The sequence below is a fragment of the Sinocyclocheilus rhinocerous genome, unplaced genomic scaffold (assembly GCF_001515625.1).
Source record: "Sinocyclocheilus rhinocerous isolate Xijiao unplaced genomic scaffold, SAMN03320098_v1.1 scaffold2267, whole genome shotgun sequence".
In the NCBI taxonomy this organism is placed as follows: Eukaryota; Metazoa; Chordata; class Actinopteri; order Cypriniformes; family Cyprinidae; genus Sinocyclocheilus; species Sinocyclocheilus rhinocerous.
In genome coordinates this window covers 951,339-975,825 of record NW_015625573.1, presented here as the reverse complement: position 1 = coordinate 975,825, position 24,487 = coordinate 951,339, and the positions used below count along the sequence as shown (strand labels likewise).

At 37.5% G+C, this 24,487-nt stretch overlaps 1 protein-coding gene across 2 annotated transcripts; it reads right to left on the bottom strand.

Moving 5' to 3' along the window:
* Positions 1-1,858: 1,858 nt before the first annotated feature.
* Positions 1,859-22,476, bottom strand: LOC107750933 (long-chain-fatty-acid--CoA ligase ACSBG2-like). 2 transcript variants are annotated; one of them, XM_016566523.1, is made up of 15 exons: positions 22,323-22,476; positions 16,197-16,338; positions 14,155-14,237; positions 11,255-11,523; positions 9,353-9,441; positions 8,832-8,952; positions 8,288-8,368; positions 8,030-8,179; positions 7,677-7,853; positions 6,541-6,722; positions 5,667-5,909; positions 5,363-5,580; positions 5,061-5,200; positions 3,265-3,511; positions 1,859-3,163 (listed from the first exon to the last, which is right to left on the bottom strand). In XM_016566523.1, the coding sequence occupies exons 2-15, from the start codon at positions 16,289-16,291 to the stop codon at positions 3,045-3,047; spliced, it is 2,214 nt and encodes a 737-aa protein (XP_016422009.1). In that variant the 5' UTR covers positions 16,292-16,338; positions 22,323-22,476; the 3' UTR covers positions 1,859-3,044. The 2 variants fall into 2 exon arrangements, with proteins under 2 accessions (XP_016422009.1, XP_016422001.1); XM_016566515.1 differs by lacking the exon at positions 22,323-22,476 and adding an exon at positions 19,558-19,707.
* Between the last annotated feature and the right edge of the window lie 2,011 nt (positions 22,477-24,487).

Here is a 24,487-nt window from a genome sequence, read left to right as displayed (position 1 = left end):
GTAGACAGTGGGAGCCTTTTTTACAGGAGTCTGAGGAAACATTAATCAACGGTTAATACTGCATCATTTTCACATATTTCGCTTGAAGGTTCAGAGAGCTGTCTTTTGTCAGTCAGTGGTGTTTTTATTTGTGGTTGTGAGCGCGGAAGAACTTGCTGTATTTATCCGTGGGGTTTGGGGAGGTCTGGGTTTTTACATATGTTCAGGTAACGTGGTAGAAAACCTTCCGTGATCTGAACAGAAGAGTAAACTTTAGTATGACGTGTTAAACTTGGCATACAATCCCACCATGTGGTCATTTGATGCAAGTTGTAATAAGGGCAAAAGATGTTACTTTTTATGTTTTATTGAAAATCATATTATGAATAAAGTCTTTTGAGTACTGTTCACAGCGGCTTTTATTACTAGTTTCATTTTTAGGGGCCATCTTAACTGCTTAACCATCTTTATAAGCCTCAGGTTAAGCATTGTTTTACAGGTACGTTTATTGCGTTTTATTTGATATTTAAAATTATTTATTTGATGAAAATTAAGTAATATCATGACATATTATTCCAATTTAAAATAAAAGTATTTTAATGTTTTATTTTTGTTATTTATTCCTGTGACAGCAAAGCTGAATTGTCAGCAGCCATTACTTTAGTCTTCAGTGTCACATGATCCTTCAGAAATCATTCTAATGTACTGATTTTATGCTCAAGAAACATTTTTTTATGTGCTGCTTAATGTTTTTGTAGATTTTTTTTTTCAGGGTTTAAAAAAAAAAAAAAAATCATTTATATGAAACGGTCAGTTTTATAATTTCTATTAATTTGTAAAAAAAAAAAAAAAAAATTTTTTTTACACATTAATGAAGCCCTGATCCACATTGTGGTGCCAAATGATAACTCAAGATCATGTTAACAGGGTTAAAATCACCCTGTCTTAATTCATATTACAAGTCTATCATCTGATCTAGTTTTTCAAATTATGATCTTTTCTTTTTAAACTGATCCAAAAAAATAATCATTAGCCGAAGCATTGAAACATCTCGAAGAATATTTACTAGCTGTATTTTATTGAAACGGCACTATACACAACACATGCCTATAAGCTATTTTTGATACTGGTGACCAATTAATATTCAAGTCAAAGGACAAGAACTTTTAAGACTTGATCATGGTTATATCACATTTATTGTCCAGTAAAGGGATAATTCACACATACATACAAGTTGAAACCTGGAGTTCCATCTCCCAAAATCATCTATGTTCTGTAGTCCAGTTTCAACAATGACGTGCATGTTTCAGAAACCCTTAACATCACACTACGCACAACAAATTGTCACTCAGTTCAAGAGTTTTCAGAGTCAGGTAAAACCAGGCAAACCTTTCAGTCTGAGACTTCACTCCATGTTCATGTTTGCACATTTCCAAATGGAGTGCCCTTCATGCTTGTCAAGATCTAGATCAGACATACATTAAATCATCAAAGTATTTTTGTCTAAAAATAAACTTTTTTTTAATTTTTTTTAACAAAATGCAAATGGATTTTGAAAATGAAAGAAGAGTAATTTAGCTGATTTAATTTAACCATAATAGATATCCCAGATAGAAGAAAGAAAATCACTCACTAGCTCTACCTTCATTCTCACCAATTCTGATCGAGCAAACAATGTGTCTCATTTCATGCACAACTTACTTAAAGTCTAACTATTTACAAAAAGGCCTCGCTGTGGTCATGCTATGCAGTCAGAGAGTATACACACTTTGGAGTAACAGGTCCAGTATTTGAGGAAAGCTCTTTAGTGAGATAAAACTAATCTATTTACAGAGGAAAAATCATATCTTTGGATTTGCATTAAGTGATTGCAGTTACATTTTTTTTTTTTTTTTTGTACGTTTAAGCACTTGACTGATTAAATAGCACTTCTTAATTCACAAACTTTCCAAAGTTTGATAATTCGACCTCTTTGATCAACCCATATGCTTTTTCTAAATTGCATTTTAATAATTTTACTATGCAGTATACAATATAAATATAATCAGTTACATTTTCGGTCGAAATATCCTTATTGCACATGCAAAGCGAAGAATGCAACATAGCTTGGCGAATCAAATTCTGACCTCTGAATAGATCTATTACTCACACCAGCTCCTTCACATCCCTTTTTTCATAAGATAAATATTAACCGCTTTTCTCAGTCCAGATTAAATGTTTTTTCATAAAGCTCATGCTGACACTAGACTGCATGACATCCAACATCGTGCTACTTTAAGGATTGTCAGAGTGATGCAGCAAAGCATCAAATAAGACCACAGAAGAAGAGCCAATGCAATAACGTATTTACACTATATAACAGGTTAATTTTACAAAAAATTCAAACGACAAAATAACCATCTGCATAAGCGAAACAAACATTCAAACAAATGGTTACGAAAAGCAAACAAACAGAAACATTTATGACTTATATGGAACAGGATTCTTGCTAAATGATCTACACAGAACGAGGTCTTGAGGATGTTCTTCTGCAAACATCTAGTTTCCTTTAAACAGTGTTTTTGGTGGCAGTAGTTCGCAGCAGTGCCATTGACGAACAAGCACAACAACCAAAAGCTTTTCTCAAAGGATTCAGTCATGCCTCAGGCGCAAGTTTGCTTGTTAGGTATTAAGATTTCTCAAACTTTGTTGATAAATTTAACCATAAATTAATTATCTATGAACACAGACATTCAAATCACCTGCACTTACATATAAATCAAGAACATGGCTCAAAAGACTTCATTATAATTAGGCAAGAAAATAAATAGTAAATCACCACAAAAAATCAAAACCTTAAATTCACAAATGGCTTTTTGTTACATAAACATGTTTTCCTTCTTGCTATAATACAGAAAAATGTAAACAGTATGAAATAAAAAATTACAAAACCCTGAACAAATATTAACTCAAAAATGGACAAGCAAAACACAAGGTCTGAGTGGTGTTCCTATGTGTGTGTGTTTTAGACCATGTCAGTCCCTTTGTCTCCTTTTAAGTGGGTGACAAGGCCTTTTGTTGGACACCTATTTAGAAGGCAGAGGGTTGTCTGGGGTGGTTGGGGTCAAGACTTCTTTGTAAAAGTTCTCAATCTGGTCTTTGTACATCTTCATGACCACTGGCCTCTTGAGCTTCATTGTGGGCCCTGGGAGAGAGAGTTTAAAACAGCTAAACAAACAGCCTCTAAATAGAATAGAAATAAAAGCCATAAATAACACACACAAAGGTCATTACTAGGAAACTTACCCAGCTCTCCGCCAGGGATAGAGAAATCCTTCTCCAAAACGGTCCATTTCTGGATGCGCTGGGCGTTAGAGGTGGCTTTCTCATTGACACGGTTGATGCCTTCTTGAATAGCCGCGTATACGACTCGGTCACGGCCACCGGCGATCTCGCTGACTCGTGTGGAGTTGCTGCCGAGTTTACGACACAACTCCACCGCCTCAGGAGTCAGTTCGTCTTCGGGAGCGCCCGTTTCATTGTTAACCTGACACTGAGAGCCAAAAAAAAAATAAGTCATTAGCGTTTTCTAACTGTAAGTTATGTATATTAAATTAAATATGTCTTTTATTAAAAAGTTTCCCCGTCAATATTTAGATAAATCGCAGTTTAACACTAAATTGTGCTCGCGTGTGCAAAACACTCATGCATGATGCTAAGGTGTTGTTGGTGGTTGCCAGGGGGCAAATATGTGGTTGCTAATGTGCTCCGACGGCTTTTAATCATGTCGTTTGCAAAGATGTTCTGAATGCTTGCTATGCTGTTGCTAGGGTTTCTCTAATTTGGTCTCTAGAAATGACGCGGTTCCCTCATTGTAGTTTTTTAATGTCCACCGGGTAAAAACTGTAAATCCAATGTCTTAGATAAGTAATATCACACATGTACTAACAAACTACGTGTATTTGAGTTATTATTCTTATCAGTAACACAATGCGGGACAAGTTAAATTACACACCTAAATTTACAACTCATTGTTTAGTATGACCAACAATAAATATATATTAAGTATATTGTATATATTATAATACTAGTGCCAAGTTTCCTTAGCAAACACCACTAACTAGTTAAATTTTTCAATTTATAAACGTAAAAGTATTTTAGTACTGTTGGTTGCCACCAAGGGGCGCAGTGATCCCGAGAAAAGCACGGAACATGTAGTTACGCACACTGTCCACTAGTTGGCAGCGGCTCTTAAGTTTATAAATTGGTAATGCTTGAGCATTAATCACTTGATCATACTGATATGATCTCAGTAGAGTGTAGTAGAAATGTATTCATGCATCTTTAAAATGAGTGTTATCTCTCAGCAACCTTACATAACCCAGCCCTCTGAGTAAGAGGCCTTGGATGAGATGTTCCGATTAGATTTACAGCATTCACGTTCAGGAGAGCATGACATCGGTCAGGATTACACAAGAACGCCATTAAAAATTAATCAATAATGTTGGATAATCAAAGTTACAGACCTTTCCTTTAGTCATGAACTATGCTTAAAGGGATAGTTCACCCAAAAATGAATACTCTGTCATTAATTACTCACCCTCATGTCGTTCCAAACCCGTAAGACCTCCGTTCATCTTCGGATCACAATTTAAGGTACATAGTAATTAATGACAGAATTTTCATTTTTGGGTGAACTAACCCTTTAACAATGTTTTCTAAGCAGGCACAATGCAACAATCAATTTGTCTCAATCATCTACAGAAAAAATAAAAACACAGCTAATGTGATTTTGGTTAAGAAAAAAGCTCTGAATTATGGATAAGATAGCTTTCATCACTTGTTGCTTTATCACATTGTACCTGGTTAGGTTAATAGTAGGGCTGCACGATAAATCGCATGCGATTTATCGTGCTCTGTGTAGTTAATGCTGCTCAATGTGAAAGCCCGCAGGTGATGGAGATTTATCGCTGATTACAGAACCGGCTTTTCTGACAAGATGCGCGTTAAATATCTCATGCGATTTATCGTGCAGCCCTAGTTAATAGTGGATAACCTTGACACAGAGGTTTATATTGGGGTCATCTGCCCTGTACTGATACCTTAATGGTGAGCAGCATGGAGAGGAACTTTCTCTTGTCTCCGATAAGCATGGCATTGCTGATGAGCGGAACGGCCTCTTTAACTGCATCCTCAATGGGCACCGGGGGAATATTTTCACCTCCGGCTGTGATGATCAGTTCTGGGATACAAACATAAACTTCATTACATGCACCAGACTAAATCCCATTGAAATCTGTGGCCACTTTATAATTAAAAATCTTACGCAATGCAACTGCTCAGTGGTTTCAGTTCCAGTGAGTAAGAGGAAGCACTTAATCCGTTTTCAATTGATGGTCATTACCTTTAATGCGTCCGGTGATGAACAGGAAGTTGTCCTGGTCGTGTTTGCCGAGGTCACCCGAGTGCAGCCAGCCATCTGAATCCAGAGCCTCTTCGGTTTTATCGGGCATGTTCAAGTAGCCCATGAACACATGACGACCCCAGAAACAAATCTCTCCATTGCCATCAACGTCAGGGTTGAAGATCTTCGTCTTACAGCCTGGAATTACCTTTCCACAGCTGAGAAAGAGATACAAATGAGAAATAAACTAAACGTTAAAGCTGAAATTATTAAACTAGCTTTACACAAATGAAGGTTTCAGTACCTGGTGAGTCTGAAGGCATCGGGCAGTGAGATGGTTTGCGGTCCAGAGCTCTCGCTCATGCCATAGAGCTCAAACAGAGGAATGTCCAGACTGAGGAAAAACTCCAGCGTGTCTTTGGTTATGGGAGCTGCTCCGGTGTAGCACCTCGTACAGCGATCCAGCCCCAGTGCCTTCCGAACCTTCCGGAACACCAGACGCTTCGCCAATCGATAGTTTAATGGCTTTCTGGATAGGTTGCCATTACTGAGGACACAAGACCATTCATCTCCATTAATACATAGCCTAGAATTTATACTAATATTATATCATGTTAAAAAAAATGTCACTAACTGATATATCAATATTCGTAACTAAACTGGTAAAAGAGGCCATCTTATGTAGCATTTACTTTTTCAGTTGATAGATTTTTAATCCCAGATTTTCAATAAAGAAGCCATATTTGACTTTTTATAGCATTTTATATTTTCCACTTAAGATGACTTAACTGACTTAAAGTCTGAGACCACTTCTATTTGGCATCTTTCTAATTTAATACAAATCGTTTCTAATTAAATTATATTAGCAGAATAACAGTTTGGGTGAAAAGTTGATTTGAAATGTTTTGTTGGAAATCTGACATCACAAAAATTCTTAATATAAGTAAATATATGTTTTATTAATAAATGTTTTATTTTATTCCCGTTTCCTAAAAACAGGTTTAAAATAGATTTTGAATTCCAGATTTTCAATGTGGTCTCAGACTTCTGGATCCAACTGTAAATTACAGATTCATTTAGTTAAAAATGGGTGTCATATGTTAATGACTGATAGTCCTGTTTGCATCTAAATGTTTCTACCTTGTTTTGTGTGTGTGTGTGTGTGTGTATTTACATACAGCTCCATTTTGTTGAGGTTGGTCTGCAGGCCCACGTCTTTGGCCCAGGATGCCACCTTCCGACGCACAGTGGATGATTTGGCTCCAATCGACTTCATCTTCTCCTGCATCTTCTCCCACACCCGCGGGACACCCATGAACGCAGTAGGGCGTATCTCACGTAGAGTGTTAGCCAAAGAACCCTGGAACATACAGTGACTTCTATTAAAACGCATCCAAGCAGTCTCAGCATGGTTTGCCATAGGGTTCGTGTTCACGTGTACATGCCAACATCAGCTGATACACCCAGGGTTGTGTCAGGTGACACGAGCAGGTATGTCTCGTCAATTTCTGCCCCTGTGATCCTAAATCAATGACCCTATTGTAAAACAACACTGTGGCGCTACATTGAAACCCACTGATTGAGGCACTACAGATATCACATGCTCAGCTTCTACAGATCACAGGAGACACATAATACACCCGTTTTAATGAAATGTCAGCAGATCTGCATACAGCTTTGGCTTGTTTTCTGGAAAGGGATGAAAATGAAACACTTCTGAACATCACGAAAGCCTTTCTGTGTGAGAGCGCTGCATGACTAAGGCTTGCGTTTCATCGAAAGACTCAGTGAAAAATCTCTTTAAAATCAGTTGGTTTAAACTAACAAGATTGTCTTTGGAAGGATCTTCATTTACGTACACAAAACAGAGAGATTGGGGAGGAAAACAGGAAGTGCCTTCACTAACATGTACACTAGATTTTTTAATGTTTTTGAAAGAATTCTCTTATGCTCACCAAGGCTGCATTTATTTGATCAAAAACTATAAAATACTTGATATTTGATAATTTGATAAAATACTAATATTGTAAAATATTAAAAGTTAAAATAACTTTTCTATTTTAATATATTTAAACATGTTATTTATTCCTATGATGGCAAAGCTAAAAATGTTTTAGCAGCCATTACTCGAGTCTTCAGTCAGTGTTCTATAGAAATCATTCTAAATTGTGGATTTGGTGCTCAAGAAACAGAATTGATTATGACCAATTCTGTGCTGCGTAATATTTTTCTGGAAATTGGGATTTTTTTTTTCAGGACTCTTTGATAAATATGAGGGTAAGTATATACGGGCATAAAGGTTATATAAGGATACCTTTAGCGCATCAGGCTGTGCAAAGTACGTGACTCCTCCTGCTTTCATGGGAAGCCAGACGTCAATCATCTGTGCAGCAATATGACTGAGTGGCAGGTAGCTCACGATCACTTCCTGTAGCTTATCTGCATCTGTCAGGCTCACATATTGGCCAGTTACAAATGCTGTCCATGTGAGCTACAGGAGGAGAGATAACATTTTAGTGCTGAGAATGACTGGTGACTCAGTACTCTATATTGCAGGTAAACCCTCGTTTTTGAGTTGTTTTTTGTTACAATTTGCTCAAAGGTTTTGGAATGTTGTATTGTGGATGTTGTGGGTTAAATATGGGCTATGTTTTGCATTCAACTCACATTGTCGTGACTAAGCATGACTCCCTTTGGCTGGCCCGTGGTTCCGGATGTGTAGATCAGTGTGCAGCACTGATTGGGTTTCTGGGAGCTGATGATATCATCCAGCTGAGCATCAGGCTCATCGCGGCCCAGCTTCATAAACTCTGCCCACTATGTGTATTGGATATTTACATAGCAAATGTCAGATTTCAATTAGTAATTGAGGGGGATTAAAACAGAAAGATTAAGGTCTGAGAACTGAACTGAAAATAAATTTACCGTGTAGAGATTGGGCCTTTTCTCTTTCAGCTCATCTTTGTACTGGATAATGGCTTTTAGGTGCGGTAATTTGTCCTGGACCTGAAATGAAGCACACACACAAAGAGTAAAAGATCATCAGGATGTGTTTAATCAACAGGTCTGATTAAACTAGAGACCCTGAGGATCGGTCTCAGGATCTGAGAATTGGCACCAGGAATTACCAGCTAAATGACTAGTATTGTATTTTTGTATTTATTATTTTTTATCTATATACTTCATAAAATCATACCGACTTGACCTAAAGGCAGGACAGTTAACATGTATGAAATCATTCTCAATAATGCAATGTAAGAATTAAATGGTATTTTTTGTATTTATGTAATTACAATTATGAGAATTTAGGGCATCAATGTGTTTAATTGCCATAAAAATAATGTTACAGCATAAAATCTTACGGACCCCAAACTTCTGAATAGTAGTGTAGATAAAAGTTCTGATCTGAGTTTATTTAGAAAAGGTTCTAGATAGGTTCATTTGGAAATAGGTCTTTCACTCTCATTACCTGCAAGATCTTCTGCAGCTGTTTGTGGTTTTCCACCACAAGGATGTTGGCCTGGCAGTTCTCCGCCACATACTGGCATGCCTCGGGAGAGTTGGTGGTGTAGATCCCCACAGCAAACCCCCTGCCAACGACATACAGAATCCCTCAACAAACATCCTCAAGTCTGTTATTGCTGTAACCAAAAGGCAAGCAGTTCTACAACAGGAAACATCTTCAAACATTAACAACATTCCCACCATTCTGACTCCACCTATATGTTTACCAACCCAGACTAGGTTCAGGTGATGCTGTTTAACAAGTGCAGGTTGTGCCTTTATCTGTCTTCACTCAAGTCATAAAGGCAGCTGGACAGTTTATGGCACAGCAGAGCTACTATTTGACTCTGATGAAATGATTAAAGCTTTGTTTGGGACAAACACGGGCCATGTGCTGATGATGAGTTATGACAGCAGAATGCATGTATGTTTATGATTGATTTGAACACTCATAAAGTGTAAAACATCCTAACAATAAACACTTACCCAGCTAAAATAGCCCCGATGTCAGCAATAAACCACTCGACCGAGTTAAACCCTAGGATACCAACACCGTGGTACCGCTCCAGACCGAGCTGTGAACATATAGAAACAGTTAGCACAAGTACATTCGTACATTAAGATTTCAAACCGAAATTTCAATTAGCAGGCCCCATTTTAAGCATAATGTATTGTTTACATGTAAAAGATGAAGAAGCCCGTCTTATGATTTGAGTCATCACTCATAAGGGTTCCCAGAAGTCCCACATGGCAATTTACATGTTCTTTTTTGCAGTTAAATAAATGTTTAGTGTAATACTGCCATTTATCTCCGTTTAAGAAGTTCACTAGTTCAGTAACTCCAAAATGTCATCCAATTCTCAAACAAAGTTTTGCAACAAGACTTTGTAAAGCAGTTCAATTGAATCAGTAAAAAGATCCAGTTTAAAATAATGATTCTTTTGTGAGTCTTTTTTTCTATTATTTTTTAATATGAATATGGATGAATGTGCCAAGCTGCATCATATTTAAAATTTAAAAGTCACATCAGGCAAGATACCGAACGCATGTCTTGTCATCTAACACCTCTATTTTGAGTTTATGCGGAGTTTATTAGGGTATACACAACTCAATCTGAATCGCTCCCACAGGGTTTGAGTCAGACAAGTTACACTCCTTTTTAGTTTCACCATAAACAAAACCATGGAAATCAGCCCACATTGGCCGCCAGGCATGATGTCCTGTTCCCCGCAGGGAGAACGTGACCAGTTGGGAGTTAAACCTCATCCCAAGACTAGGGCATGCAAAAACTGAAGACGATAAACAAAAGCCTCCCGCTGGAAAGAGAGACTAAAATCTGCCTCTGACTGGGTTGTGCACAATTCAAAAACATGTCCAGGTCATATTACACCACAAAAGCAAAAGACAAAATATGAAATTATATATTTTGAATAAAGAAAGTAAAGCCCACTTTAAAACATTTATCCTAATTCGTACTATTTTAATGTGAAAATAAATAAATAAATAAGACTTTTCATTACCATAATGGGAAAAAAATAAACATGATTTAAAAAATTGGCTTAATTTTATTGATTTAAAATATTTCTAATTTCTGTCTTTTGAAATTGTGGTGAAATAGGACCAGGACACGTCCCAGACGCCTTCTCACACAGAGCACTAATTGCTGGCACTTTCTCCCTGAGGTAACCTGAGGTCAAATGCTTTACTCAAGGACACAATAGTAATTGCATGAGGTCTGTCTGTGATCTCAATAACAGTTACATCAGTTTTATGCGTTTATAAGTTTTTAAATGTTTGTTATCAGGCACCTTTGACACAAAAGCCATTCCTTTTATTAGAGACATTACAGTGTCCTTTTAGATAGGACTGTAATGCTAAACAGCCATAATCTCAACAGCAATGGCAAGAAGATAATGAAAATTACTAGAGTTACTCGATTGCTAAACAATAAAAAGCCATGGGTCAAATCTGTTATGTTACCAAGGTGCTAGACTCAAAACTCAGACTGTTAATGCTTCTCACCTGATCTTGGCCGACTATATTACAATTAGGGCTGAACAATATTACCTAATGGTAATTAGGTGTAGGGTCAGTGTGAAAGAGTTTCGGGCTAGTTGACAGTCTGTCACATTTGGTTTTGTGTGATGTATTGAACTGATTTACATATCAGTCTAACAGGTTATGACATTTTATTAAAAGCAGCTTTAGAAAAGCTTTTTAGAAAATGTTTTCTTTTTTTTTTTTAGAAAAGCAAAAATTGTATGAATTTATAGTTGTTATCTTAAAAAAAATACAATAAAAAAAAAATGTAGCATTACCATAAATATACTTTCACTACATTAAAAATTTAATCAGAAGTAGTATAAAAAACCTGATTTATGTCCTCACCTTGAGGAAGCCTTTGGCAGCAGTGCGGCAAGTCTTGTAGTAGTCATTGTAAGTCATGGTTTTCCACTGCTCTCCCTCTTTCCAGCCCAGCGCATCGTAGTTGCCAAAGCGTTGGACCGTAGAAGTGAACATCTGGTTCACAGTCAAGGGGGGTTCAGCCTCAGGGCCGGACTCACCCATCCTCAGCTTCACCTCTCCATCCCTGTGTAGAGTCCAGAGATCTGTGCCCTTAACGGGCAGAGAGAGGGAGTTGGGACGAGCGGTGGCACCTACAAAGGGAACAGCCATTTATTGTCATTAATAACTATTTATTTTGCACAGTATTGTCTGATTATCATTAAAATCACACATTTGTCACCGAACAACCCCTAAAACAGTTCTGTACGAGTAACAAGGTACAGTTATGGTATCGGGTAGGTAGTACTTTGAGATATAACATGATGCTGAACAAATTTGAACAAATTCTTAAACCATTGTATTCAAAGAGTAACATGGTAATACCATGGTATTTTATTGTTAGTGAAATCTGTTCTAGTATCTTTGTTGTGTGTTTCTGTGTGCTGTTTCTGAAGTGTCTGTGTGGTCTTTCCGTTTGCACAGACGATAAAGAATTTCTGCCGCAGTGTATGTTTTAAATCAAATGTTTTAGTGGCACCCTATCAGGACATTTACTCACACACACTTTCATCCCATTCATCACTAGTATCTCATCCACACACTAGCACAGAGTTTCTGATGAGGCTTCAATAGCAGAGCACATTTCAGTATGCAAACTCTTTCAGACAGTGACACACCCCATTTTCATGAAAACAGCACAACTATTTTGTGAACAGTTCAAATTTAAAGGTGCAGCGTGTCATTTTTTCACTTCAAAACAAAAATTAAATCTGTTCATTACACCAATGGCAAGGGTTTATGGCTGGATTACTTGCTTGGAAACAATTCTTGCTTTGGCTGCTAATGGTGCAAAAATTACACACTGCACCTAAAAAAATTTACAAAATAGTTGAAGACAGCTGAGAATAATATTAACTGGATTTATATAATATTATATAAAATAACATTGATATTAACATATTATTAAAGGGTTAGTTCACCCAAAAATGAAAATTAACTTGTCTTTTACTTACCCTCGAAGCATCCTAGGTGTATATGACTTTCTTCTTTCAGACAAATCCAGTCGGAGTTATATTAAAAATTGTCTTTGATCTTTCAAGCCGTTTAATGGCACTCAACGGGTGTTGCAGTTGAACAGTCCACAAGTCGTCAAATAAAGCTCGCGCATTCATAATAAAATGTGCCGCAGACGGCTCCAGGGGATGAATAAAGGCCCCCTGTAGCGAATCCATGAGTTTTTGTAAGAAAAATATCCATATTTCAAACGTAATAAACACTTTTCTCTCATTTCCGTTATCTATCATACACGGATCCGTTCCGGCGGAAGGCGTATGACGTATGCGCAGCACGCACGCCTCTGAGATATGCTAGTCTCGCGAGTTTGTTTAATAGGAGCAAAAGAAGCAAAGTTTCCTTACTTTAGCAAAGGAAAACCAGTCTCCTCTTGGTTTACATCAAAATCCTCCGACATTTTTCTTTGCAAATCTTCGGTTTGTACTTCTAATTCGTGACCGACATTTGTTTTGTTCTCTCTCCACATTCGTCACTAATCACGCAACGCCGCGCGTCTTACGTCATCCGCCGGAACTGCTTCAGTGGATGACAGCCAGCGGAAGTGAGAGAAAAGTGTTTATTACGTTTGAAATATGGATATTGTTCTTACAAAAACTCATGGATTTGCTACAAGGGGCCTTTTTTCATCCCCCGGAGCCGTCTGCGGCACATTTTATTATGAATGCGTGAGGTTTATTTGACGACTTGTGGACTGTTCAACTGCAACACCCGCTGAGTGCCATTAAACAGCTTGAAAGATCAAAGACAATTTTTAATATAACTCTGACTGGATTCGTCTGAAAGAAGAAAGTCATATACACCTAGGATGCTTCGAGGGTAAGTAAAACACAAGCTAATTTTCATTTTTGGGTGAACTAACCCTTTAACATTTAATAATATTATAATATTAACATATTTCTTGAATGATTTTGCAGCTGCGCGTGAAAGGAGAAGAAAGTCACCCGAAGCATTGTACAACATCCTGTGCAATATCAGTCTGATAAACCCCTAACTATATGCGGAGTTCTGCAAAACTGTTTGAAATGAAAAACAAAGCCATCACAGCAGCTTGACCTGTAATCCAAGGTCATGTGACTTGATAACCTCATTCAAAGCTCTGTTATCTTATGCAAGCACAACAGACCACAGCAGTGCGATGGAACTTCTGGAAGTTCACACATGGGTTGTTTTCAAATTGACAACTGTGTAACTTTTTATAAACAAACTCATGTGTGACTGTAAATGTCCTATAAAAACATTGTCATCCTGTCATGCATCCATTGTCATGCTATGCGTCTAAAGGAAAGGGAAGTTAGTTTGCATAGGGACAGCAGCTTCCTTTTCAAACACTTCCTCTGCTGAGCACTCAAAGGCCCAACTGATGTCAAGTTCTCGTAAAGCTGAAGTTACATAAGAGTTTTCGTGATGAACACAACACAACTTGTGGTGCAAGTTGTGGGTTAGTGCTCTGGCCAGCTTTCCATTGCTCTGCTCTTTATCTGTGTTATGCAGAACTGAATGCACAAATGGTGGTTTTGGGGCCTCAAAAAGACGTATACGACTTGTGTTCAAAATGGCGGTTATGGTCATATGTGTGTGCATGAGCTAGAGTAAGCGAGTATGTTTGTATGCAAGACAGTGAGAACATGTTCTGGACTTTTCACCCAAGTGTTTGTGAGTTTAAAGTGATTAGCGAGTGTTTGTAAAACAGCAAGTGTGTGTGATCTCACCTGATTCTGTGTGTATTCTCTGTTCGACTTTGGCATTTGATTGCTCTTCTCTGGAACATGCGGATTCCTCCTCCGATGACTCACTGTGAGGTAATAAGGAAATCAGACTTTTCCAGACAAGCAGCATTCTGGAGTTGAAATAGTTTCATCTCTTTCTCAGACACCCATGAGTATCACATTACATTACTTACATTATTCTGTGAGCTTCAGATTAAATTAGTGTTAATGTCTGTCACCATAATGCAAAACGTGTGGCCTTTTATGCTTGTAAGGGTCGATTACAATTGCCTTGCAGTGAATTTTAGCCTTAGACGAAGTCATATGACATAGTTGTTCATCTATGTGAAATTCAATGCCAATGTTGTCAGAGCTTTTAAAATGAAGTCTTAAGATTAAGATTTTTATTTTTGGAAAGAATTTCATACTTTTATTCAGCAAGAATGCATTGATTTGATCGAAAGTGACAGTAAAGACATTTAAAATTAGAGATGCACCGATTGCAATTTTCTTGGCCGATTCCGATTTCCGATTTTTGTAATAAAATAAGAACAAATAAAAAAAATTGCAAACAACAGCACAAATAAATGCAATAGAATAAAGAGAGCTTTGAAACTAAGTTTTTCAGGTTAAGTTTTTATTCAGGTAAGAAATACTACAGAAATTAAAGTAATCAAAATGTAAAATAAGACATCCAGTGTTATTTAACATTTGATTACTTTAATTTCTATAGTCTTTATTGTAAAAATTAAATACAGATTAATGCTTACCATTAAAGTTATAAAACGTATTCAGTCAAGAGCAGAAAGTGATTTTCTTTGTCTTTTGTTCTTTGATTAACATGACAGACAGCAGCAAGTGCGGTCCCTAGCAGCAGGAATATTGGACTGCGGTTCCTTTAAGAGTTTATCCACGGACCCAATATACTGTTACACAACATGCGTTCTCTTTCTCAACTCTTTAACGTTCCAAAACTGACTGTGTTTAACTGGATACTCGCCAAAACGGGCATTTTGACATATTTTTTTATGTATTTGAAACGTTTTAGCGCAGTTAGCCACTCATTTTGGTATTTGTGGCTCACAAGCTGTTTGAGACTGAGCGCTCCACTAATATAGATCAGTGATGGTGTGCGGGCTTTTGGTGTAAGCGCGAAACCTGCGGGAATGACTAAAATAATGCGCAATACAAGCACTATTTAACCGGAGCGAATGAGACGTGTGTGTGAGAGAGAAGGGGTCATCGGAAAGAAGAGAGTGAGAATGCGTGGCTGACGTTATTGCCTGTGCCGCTGGTGACAAAACGGATCGGCTCGGAACCGGAAAGAAGTGAGACTGACCGGCCGATCACCGATCCGGGCCGATCATGAGGAAAATCGGCCGATTCCGATCGAATCGGTGCATCTCTATTTAAAATGCTACAATATTAAAATACTGTAATATAAAAACATTATTACAGTTCCCACAAACATATTAATCAGCACAACTGTTTTCAACACTGATAATAATTACATTTCTTGAGCACCAAATCAGCATTTTAGAATGATTTCTGAAGGATAACATGACACTGAAGACTGGAGTAATGACTGCTTAAAATTCAGCTTTGCCATCACAGGAATAAATTATATATTCTAAAAAAAATATAACACCAAGTAGTTATTTTCATTTTTTTTTCATTATTTTATTTTACACCCTTTGCCTTCATACTGTTTCATTTTACTTCCTTTACACAAGAACTGTAAACGACATAAAAAGTGATGATGTAATGAATCTTTATTTGATATGTTATTCATTATGTTAAATGTATCTTTATTTTTAATGAATCTGGCATGGCAGAGTCAAACATCCAGTGACAATACAACCAGTTTTTAATCCAATGACAATGCTAACACATGCCTTCATTCTCATGTTTACAAACACAAAACTAATGTGGTTTATCAAGCTCGTATGTATAAATAACCATAGGAATTTCGTTGCAGACCTGACCTAGTATGCACGCATGTTAAGTGTATTCGAACATAAAACAAGAAATGAAAAGGAACTGACTTTGCTGTAGACTCGGCGGTGGCATCTTCCAGGGAGGCGAGACTGTCTGCTGTTCCACAGGACTGGAGGAGGCTCGCGTCCCCTGCATGGTCCATCACTACAGCGGTGGACGTGGACGTGGCCGTAGGTTCACACGTGGTCACTAATGTGAAAACACAGATTGTTAGGAGTAGCACTCAACCGATTTAGTTTTTCAATGCCTAATGTCAATATCTAGAGAGAAGGGTGGCCTTTAGCAAATATATACAATTTAATGACTTGAGAAATATATGAAACAAATCATTAAATGAATGTTTATTTTACATAATATTTATTTATGAAAATAGAAGATTCATGCTCTCAAGTTAGTCGCTCAAAAACAGACGTCTGTTTTCAGTAGGGTTTCCCCACATGAAATCAACAGTTTTTCCCCCTTCAATCAAAGAAGATCATTCACTATTATATAAAACTTTGGGAACAAGTTGTCCAAAATCATTTCCGGAAAAAGGAAACACGTCACTACATCCAGAAAAATATTGCTGCCCACCCTTTTATTTTCTTCTGCCCTCTCCATTCCAAAGCCTGACCTCGGCACCTTTAGAACGACATGTTGTTTTTACACACCGCTGCCATGAAAACACATGCCAGCGATGCTACCGGCCTTCTGTAATGAGCTCTGGCAGCATGACTCTCAGAAATGGCCAGCGGAAAGTAAAACAGGCGTTCCGATGTACCGAACAAAGTGAAAGAGAGTCTAAAATAAACCCCGGGCATGAAAAACAAACCTGGTGCTATTCATCAGCCTCATGCTTCATGACCTCTTGCACAAAGGTTTTGGTTTTAGGTGCTTTCAAGGATGAAATTATGAATATGGTGGTTTATTATAGTTATGAGCAACACTTACCCAAAAAGTACTGTGGTAGTACTGACACGATTGTATCTATAAACAAGATTGGTATATAAACTATTGTACACAGAATTACATTATAGTGGGTGTCTGTTGTTTGTTTTGATGCTTGAAACCCCCTTTTCCTCTTTAACCCATTTACATGGCATTCCATGTTTTTTTAAAGAACACCATTGGATTTACATGTCCAAAAAAGACATTGTTAGTGATAGTGAAAAATGCCCGATTGTCTTTTACTCGGTTAATAGAATGCTTTAGCCTCTTCTCTTCCCTGTTCCAATCCTTACAGACTCTAACCTCGTCCAGCCCCAACTGACTCTCAGCATGCACTCAACAGATGCAAATCCTCGTCTTGGCTGACGTCAGCTCGCCTGATAACATCCTCATAAACAGACTCCCTTGTCTGGAAACTCAAAGCACTGTAGTAAAATTTGGAGGGGTTCATTTGAGATTTATGAACCCATGTGACTTTGCATCTTGTTGCTGGTTTGACTGATGTTCCCTTGTGTGTTTTGTAGCTGGTGGGTGAGGATGGAACCGATCAGTATTTTAGAACATTCATAAGATTCCCACATTCCACTGTAAGCTAGTTTTGACATTTATCTGGCTTTGAACTCAAGCAACCTTTACGTTACAAACCTGAATTTCCAGATGCTTGAATACTACCAGGCATTTCATTACCTAGAAATACATATCTTCATTCCGCACATTTCAGTTTATTCTCTCTTCAATTCTTTATCTCATCTTAATCAGTCCAAAGCTGTGAATATGTGGTTATGGCCATGTTCACTCTACAGTGATATACTGCATTCATATAGTGCTACTGGCCTTCAAATGTGACAGCAAAAACAAAAGAATCACGGAGGTAAAAAAGAATGATATTTCCGTCCTAATGACTAATATATCAGCTGATGTTCAACTGGCTGAAATGTCATCCTTCACTTAACATCATATCTCAAAACGTCTCTCTCTCTCTCTCTCTATATATATATCTCAGAAAGAACCATGTGGTGTCCAACAACAACATCTTTGGTGCTTGTGGGATCCAGTAGTCCTGTATTTTCCACTCTGGCACTGCTGAGGGACTTTCTGTCAACACTCCTGGTGTATTTGCATCTGGCTCAATCCGACATCTACACTAACAGTTTAGGGTCCGTTAGAACATTTTTTTTTAAAGAATTAATTATTTGTTCCAGAAAGGATGCATTAAATTAATCAATGGTCATAGTAAACACATTTATTATAATGCAAAAGATTTCTATTTCAAACAAATGCTGTTCTTTTAAATCCTGACAAACATGTCACATTTCCCACAAAAAAATGTTTCTTGAGCAACAAATATATTAGGATGATTTCTAAAAGAACATGTGACACTGAAGACAGGAGTAATGACTGCTAAAAATTCAGCTTTGCCATCACAGGAATAGATTACATTTTAAAATATAATAAAATAAAATAAAAAAAGTTATTTGGAATTGGAATAATATTTCACAATATTACTGTTTTAGTTGTGATCAAATAAATGCAGCCTTGATAATCATAAAACACTTCTGTCAAAGAACTAGACATTTAAATATGATTCACCAGCAAAACAGTGAATGACTCATTCAAGCATGATGGGTTGATGATGAGTTCTTGATATACTATTAATAATGATATTTTGATTTCGGTTGATTATTCTAGAACAAATCCTCAGCTGGATGGATAATTAATAATAATAAAATACATTCTCAAATCCTAAACACCTCACAATTTGACAAGCTCGGTTTAAATTTTCCTAATTTTCCCCCTCAATTTTTCAGACACAATCACAGCTGTTATGACGACAGTTGCATCTGCCCAGCAGAATGATGAAAGAATATGAATGCAGCACCTTGAATGTACACAAGGGCTTTGCAAACCATGTCGGCTACACCTCGAACACCACAGACATCCTGTAATTTACTGCCGATGTTTCCGCCGTGCTGTACAGGCCAGCATTAACAATACATACAGGACTCAACAGGAGGACAGGAGAGGGAGGGGTTTTCCACAGCTGATGCTGGCAGCAATTGTCGGCTACACTCAGCCCCCACCTGAAAAATGACCATCTGTATGCCGGCACAGAGAGCTGCGATCTTGCTCGGAATAACAAGAGGATAAAGAGGACACTTTCCAATGGCCATTTTCTCATTTATTTAACTTGTGTTTGACAAATATAGGCATGTATATTTCCACTAAAACCAAATCGCTCATATGCAAAAATCATCTCACCCGGCATGAACGATACCACGCCTCTAAATTCATATCACAATTCACATCCATTAGGATCTAAACAAGTCAAATACCAATAATCATGCACACATCACAAACACAGATCTGTTGCTTTAGAAACTAACTCCCAGTGTTTAGGGCTGTGATTCATCCATTCTCCTTACCAACTTACTAACTCCATATAAAACCATCATTTAACATTAAAAACAAAAATGGACTTACAGTGCATTTTTACAGGCTGGAAAACGCTGCTCTGTCTTTGGCTTTTCTGTATCAGAAGCTGAAATGCCTGTTTCCTTAATGTCTGACTCCAAAATGATGGCCGCTTCCTCACGCCCTACAAATGTGCATGTAGCACATTCATTTTCAAACACAGAGCTTCCCTTCCTCCGTAACCACACCCTCAACCGGCACCATCACCCCTACAGTATCCTCCACCCTCCTCTCCCCAAAAACCCTCCTAGTGCTCTGATTGGCTGAAATCTCTCACACCACAAGACTCATCTCATCCCCCATATATGGGCATATAAACTCACTGAAGGCAAGGAGGGGGGGAGGAGCTTTAAAACGTGCGCTCCACTCTCATACATACAAACCAATGCAGATGCTGTGAGGTTACTACAGTGCAACTTTGAGTGAAACATCAGCTTATAAAAGCCAGCACAGCTGCACTGACATCAGTCTATAGACACATAACCCACCACACACATCTGTCCCATTTACACACTGCCATAATAATGCTGATATTGTGCTGCCGTGCATTGACATACATGGATCTACTTGAGCTTTCTGCTCCAATTTGCCGCCTTCGTCACATGAGCACCCACAAGTGACCTGCTAGAGTTCATCTCATCTAAAGAAACCAAAACCTAAATATGGAAAGAGATGTGCAAGCAAATGTCTGTTAAAATGAGCTGTTAGGGAAATATAAAAGTAGTACATCAATGTGTATACAGTATGCTGTGTAAGTTTAGTAGGGGATGAAACAGGAACAGAATGAGGTCAGAATAAACCTTAAGCTGCCTTAGATGGCCTAATTGTAGTTAAAAAATGTCTTTGAATACTTGAAAAATGTATGTGACTGACAGCTCGGTCCTGTATTTCTTGTTTGTTTCTTTTACAAAGCTAATGAGGTGAGGTTCTGGGAAGGAAGAACTTTTTCAGCCATTGACACATACACAAAGAAATTATTGTAGTGGGGAAAGTTTGGTGTAATTTCAAAGATGATCTGTTCTTGTTACATGTGTCACTGGTGTGCAAATTGCACATCCTTTGCTCTTCATTTGTTGCACTAGCAGTAAAAAGCTTCCTGTGTTTGTGAAGTTAAAGCAATTGATAGTCTTCTTCATCAAAGATGCATTAAACTGATCGAAAGTCACAGCAAAGACCTTTACACTGTTAAAAAAAGATTTCTATTTCAAATAAATGCTGTTCTTTGAAGTTTCATGGCATCCACAAAATGTAAGCAGCACAACTGTTTTCAACATCGATAATATTAAGAAATGTTTCTTGAGCACTGAATAAGCATATTAGAATGATTTCTGAAGGATCATGTGACACTGAAGACTGGAGTATGATGCTGAAAACTCAGATTACCATTTCAAGAATAAATGACATTTTAAAACATATTCAAACAGAAAACAGTTCTTTTAAATTGTACTAATATCTCACAATCACATACAGTTTTTAATGTATTTTGATCAAATAATGTAGCCTTGGTGCGCGGTGAGACTTTTGAACCTCACTGTAGATAATAAATATATGTGAAGTGCAGGTTTCTGACCCCAAAGGTTAGTTTAGTTTAGCACAGGCATGTTGAAACTGCACGTATATCACCAGATTTACATCTTAACTTCAGCAGTCCTGAAGCAGGAAGCTACATTTTGCTTTAAAAATGTCTCAGAGATTAATGGATGTGAATGTAATTTGGCAGCAACAGTAAATGACAGAACGATATGCACACAACTATGGAGATGTGCTTGTTTTGTCCTTGTGCACAGCGAATATTGTTATTTAATGCAGGAAAAAGAACAATCTTTTTGTAATGACAAAAATAGTAGAGTCCATTTAACAGTGACTGGTTTTACTGAAAGTAAAAGCTTTTAAAAAATGGTAATGTTAAAACAGACTAGAAACCAAATGTTCCAGCTGTGTATTACTACACTTAAGCACGTCATGTGAAATACTGACTGATGTCATACAACTTTTTCTTTCCGCCTTAATTTTGTCATCATCCCAAGACACATTTCCCAGTTTCACTTAGAGAAACAGGAAATTTCTCCTTCGGCACACACAAACAGGAAAAGCGCAGTTTCCTTTGAAACAGGAAAGACCACAATGACATCATTATATATGTCAGACCTTCGACCAGCCACTGACGGCTTGGCTCTGGATAACCATGCGATCATGTGACCGCTGACCGAATATCCGATCCTCAAGCGCTGCTGCCGTGCCCGTGGCAGAGAAGCATCTGGCTCGAGCAGCACGCGGGAGGAAGGTTACGCGCGGTCATTGACATTAATCATCAGTGCAAGCAAGGAGTGTGCGCGTCAGTCTATACTACAAATCTCGCGGGGATGCTGCTGCTAGGGTTACCAGGCAATTAAAAAAACCCACCAACTGCATTTGTGATTTGTAGAGCTGTAGGCTATGTAACTTTAATTCTTCCTTTTGTTGCATATCTTATTTGGTGAAAAACCCTTCTTCGAAACACTGATCCAAATGGATTTTTAAATCTTTTAAATATATTTCTAAGATTTATTTTTGACTTGATAAAGACTTTAAATTATATGACATGCCTATGACAGACGTGCACTAGTTCGCACATTTCACACTTGAGAACCTGAGCAACCGGAATGTATTGCTTGGTCGCTAATTAGGCTCATGTAAACACAAGTAACTAGTAGCAATCACACACGTATTTAATTCTATCACTAATATAACACCCACAAATACATTCTCATTAAGATCTTTAATGCTGTACTCACCGTTAGTTTATAATATCTGGATGTTTTATGCAGATTTCAGATTCAAAGATAGATTTGAAGTCAGTTGTGAATCGTGATGAGAGAGAAGGATAATGCACGCGGATGTGTCTTTCTGTTTATGCGTGAGACTGTCAAAAACCCACACCGGTTGACCTCATGAGGCTCACGCCTGCTCATAAGAGAGCCAATAATCTATAATGAGAGCGCGCGCACGCCCCCCAGCACTTCCCTCAAAACTCTCACGCGCCACCTGCCGTTCACTTGTATTAATTCCCAAATAACTCAAGCATGCTCTTCACTGACACTGGTGTCTCCTTGGTAACCAGGTACACTAACTGAAACAACTTTATTAGGGGCGAAATTGCTCATTGTGGTGGAAATAGCGCCAAGACTGAGAAATAAGTTTCACACAATATAGTGCATTTTACTCTTTGTTTAGATCATTGTAGTTTTGAACATGCAAACATTCGTAATCGAAATAGTGTAAAGAACAAACGAAGACATTGTACAACGGTTCCAAGACAGTTTTAATTGGGTTTGTATATAATAATTATAATAATAGCGTTAAATAATAAAAACATCTATGGGACACACAGTACTCAAAGTTTAATAAAAAAATTTTTAAAACTCAGCAAATTCAAGTTGGCTGTTGAAAAAGCATACTACTTTTATAATTTCGCCAAAAATGTACAGTAGATTGCCAAGAGAGGTATTTTATACTTTTTTTTAATTTCAAGATGATAACGACACCATTTACTAAAAATTACACATATGTAGTAAAGTGATATCCTCCTGGGACCTATAGGCATAGACTTTTGTCCTCTGTAGAGGACATTATATTTTAGTGAATTTCTCTGAGAGCATATGCCACAGTTTTAAGTCTGGATGTCCTGTACAAAGCACATCTCTTTTTAGAAATATCAAATGTTTGGAGGTTTGATCATAAATACTCCCTCTCCTTGGTCTTTAAATATGACTGATATTGACAGAATGATCAAATTTAGCGCTCTTAGGGAAATATGATAATGTTTTGTAATTATCATTTAAATCTGGCTAATTTTCAAATTGTTCGTCGTAAATAAACATCTCAGAAAAATGTTATAGGGTTTAAAATCAGAATATGACTATTTGTTACGAAACAGGGCATCATTTTCATACATGTAGTATATCAAATCATTAAGGTGTATCTTTCATAACATAGTTAAGAATCATCTTTGTACAAAGTTTGGCTAAAACAACCTGAAACCTAAAAACTGATTGGTGAATGAACAAAAAAGTTTTTGCATATACATGCCTTTTTTATGTCTTTTTTTTTTTTGAATAACTTTATCCTGGCGTCCTCTACAAAGGACAGAGAATTAAATATATTTTTTCAAAAATGTTTTTTTCTCCATTTGTTTCTTATGCTCCAACCATTGTACATAGGCCTACGGGTAAAAAGAAATGTATAGCCTGAATGCACTGTAAGTCGCTTTGGATAAAAGCGTCTGCTAAATGCATAAATGTAAATGTAACCATTGTAATGACATAAAAAACAACAAAATTCACAAAACATTTTTTTTTCTGGTTCTCAGGAGATAACAATAATGCAATATAATGCTGTTAGAAATTAGTTTATCACCGAAAGGTTTAAACTACTTCACATAAATAGTTTTAAAATAGTTGGCCATATACAGTATGCAATACGCTTGTATTTCTTTTGAAACAGCAATCCCCTCCTGATGAGGATAAGTGTGTTCATATACCGCCACCAAGCGGTGATTGTTAGGAACTACGCATGACATCATGGACAGTTCTAATGAATGAACTTAGCAACCCTTTAAGTTTCAACGTTTATAGATTGTACTACCGTTTATAGAGTTGCGTAGTTTAGATATTACTTTGTAAATGTATTACGTGTACTAAAGTATGCACGGACTAGCCAAGCTTTGTTTTTTTGTCCTTCTCTAAATTGGGATGCCATGCGGAAAGAAGTGTAACTTTTCGGTCGTTTTACCACCTTTATCTGGCAGTTAGCGCGGTAAAATGACAACGTTTTGGCGTAAAAGAGCAGAATCGAGGCGCGTTTGTGCGCCTCTCTCCGCGGGAATCAACATTTTACCGCTGGAGCTCAGCGCAGAACGCGTTGGGAGGGGCTCGAGGATAGCCCCTCCCCCTTTCGCTTT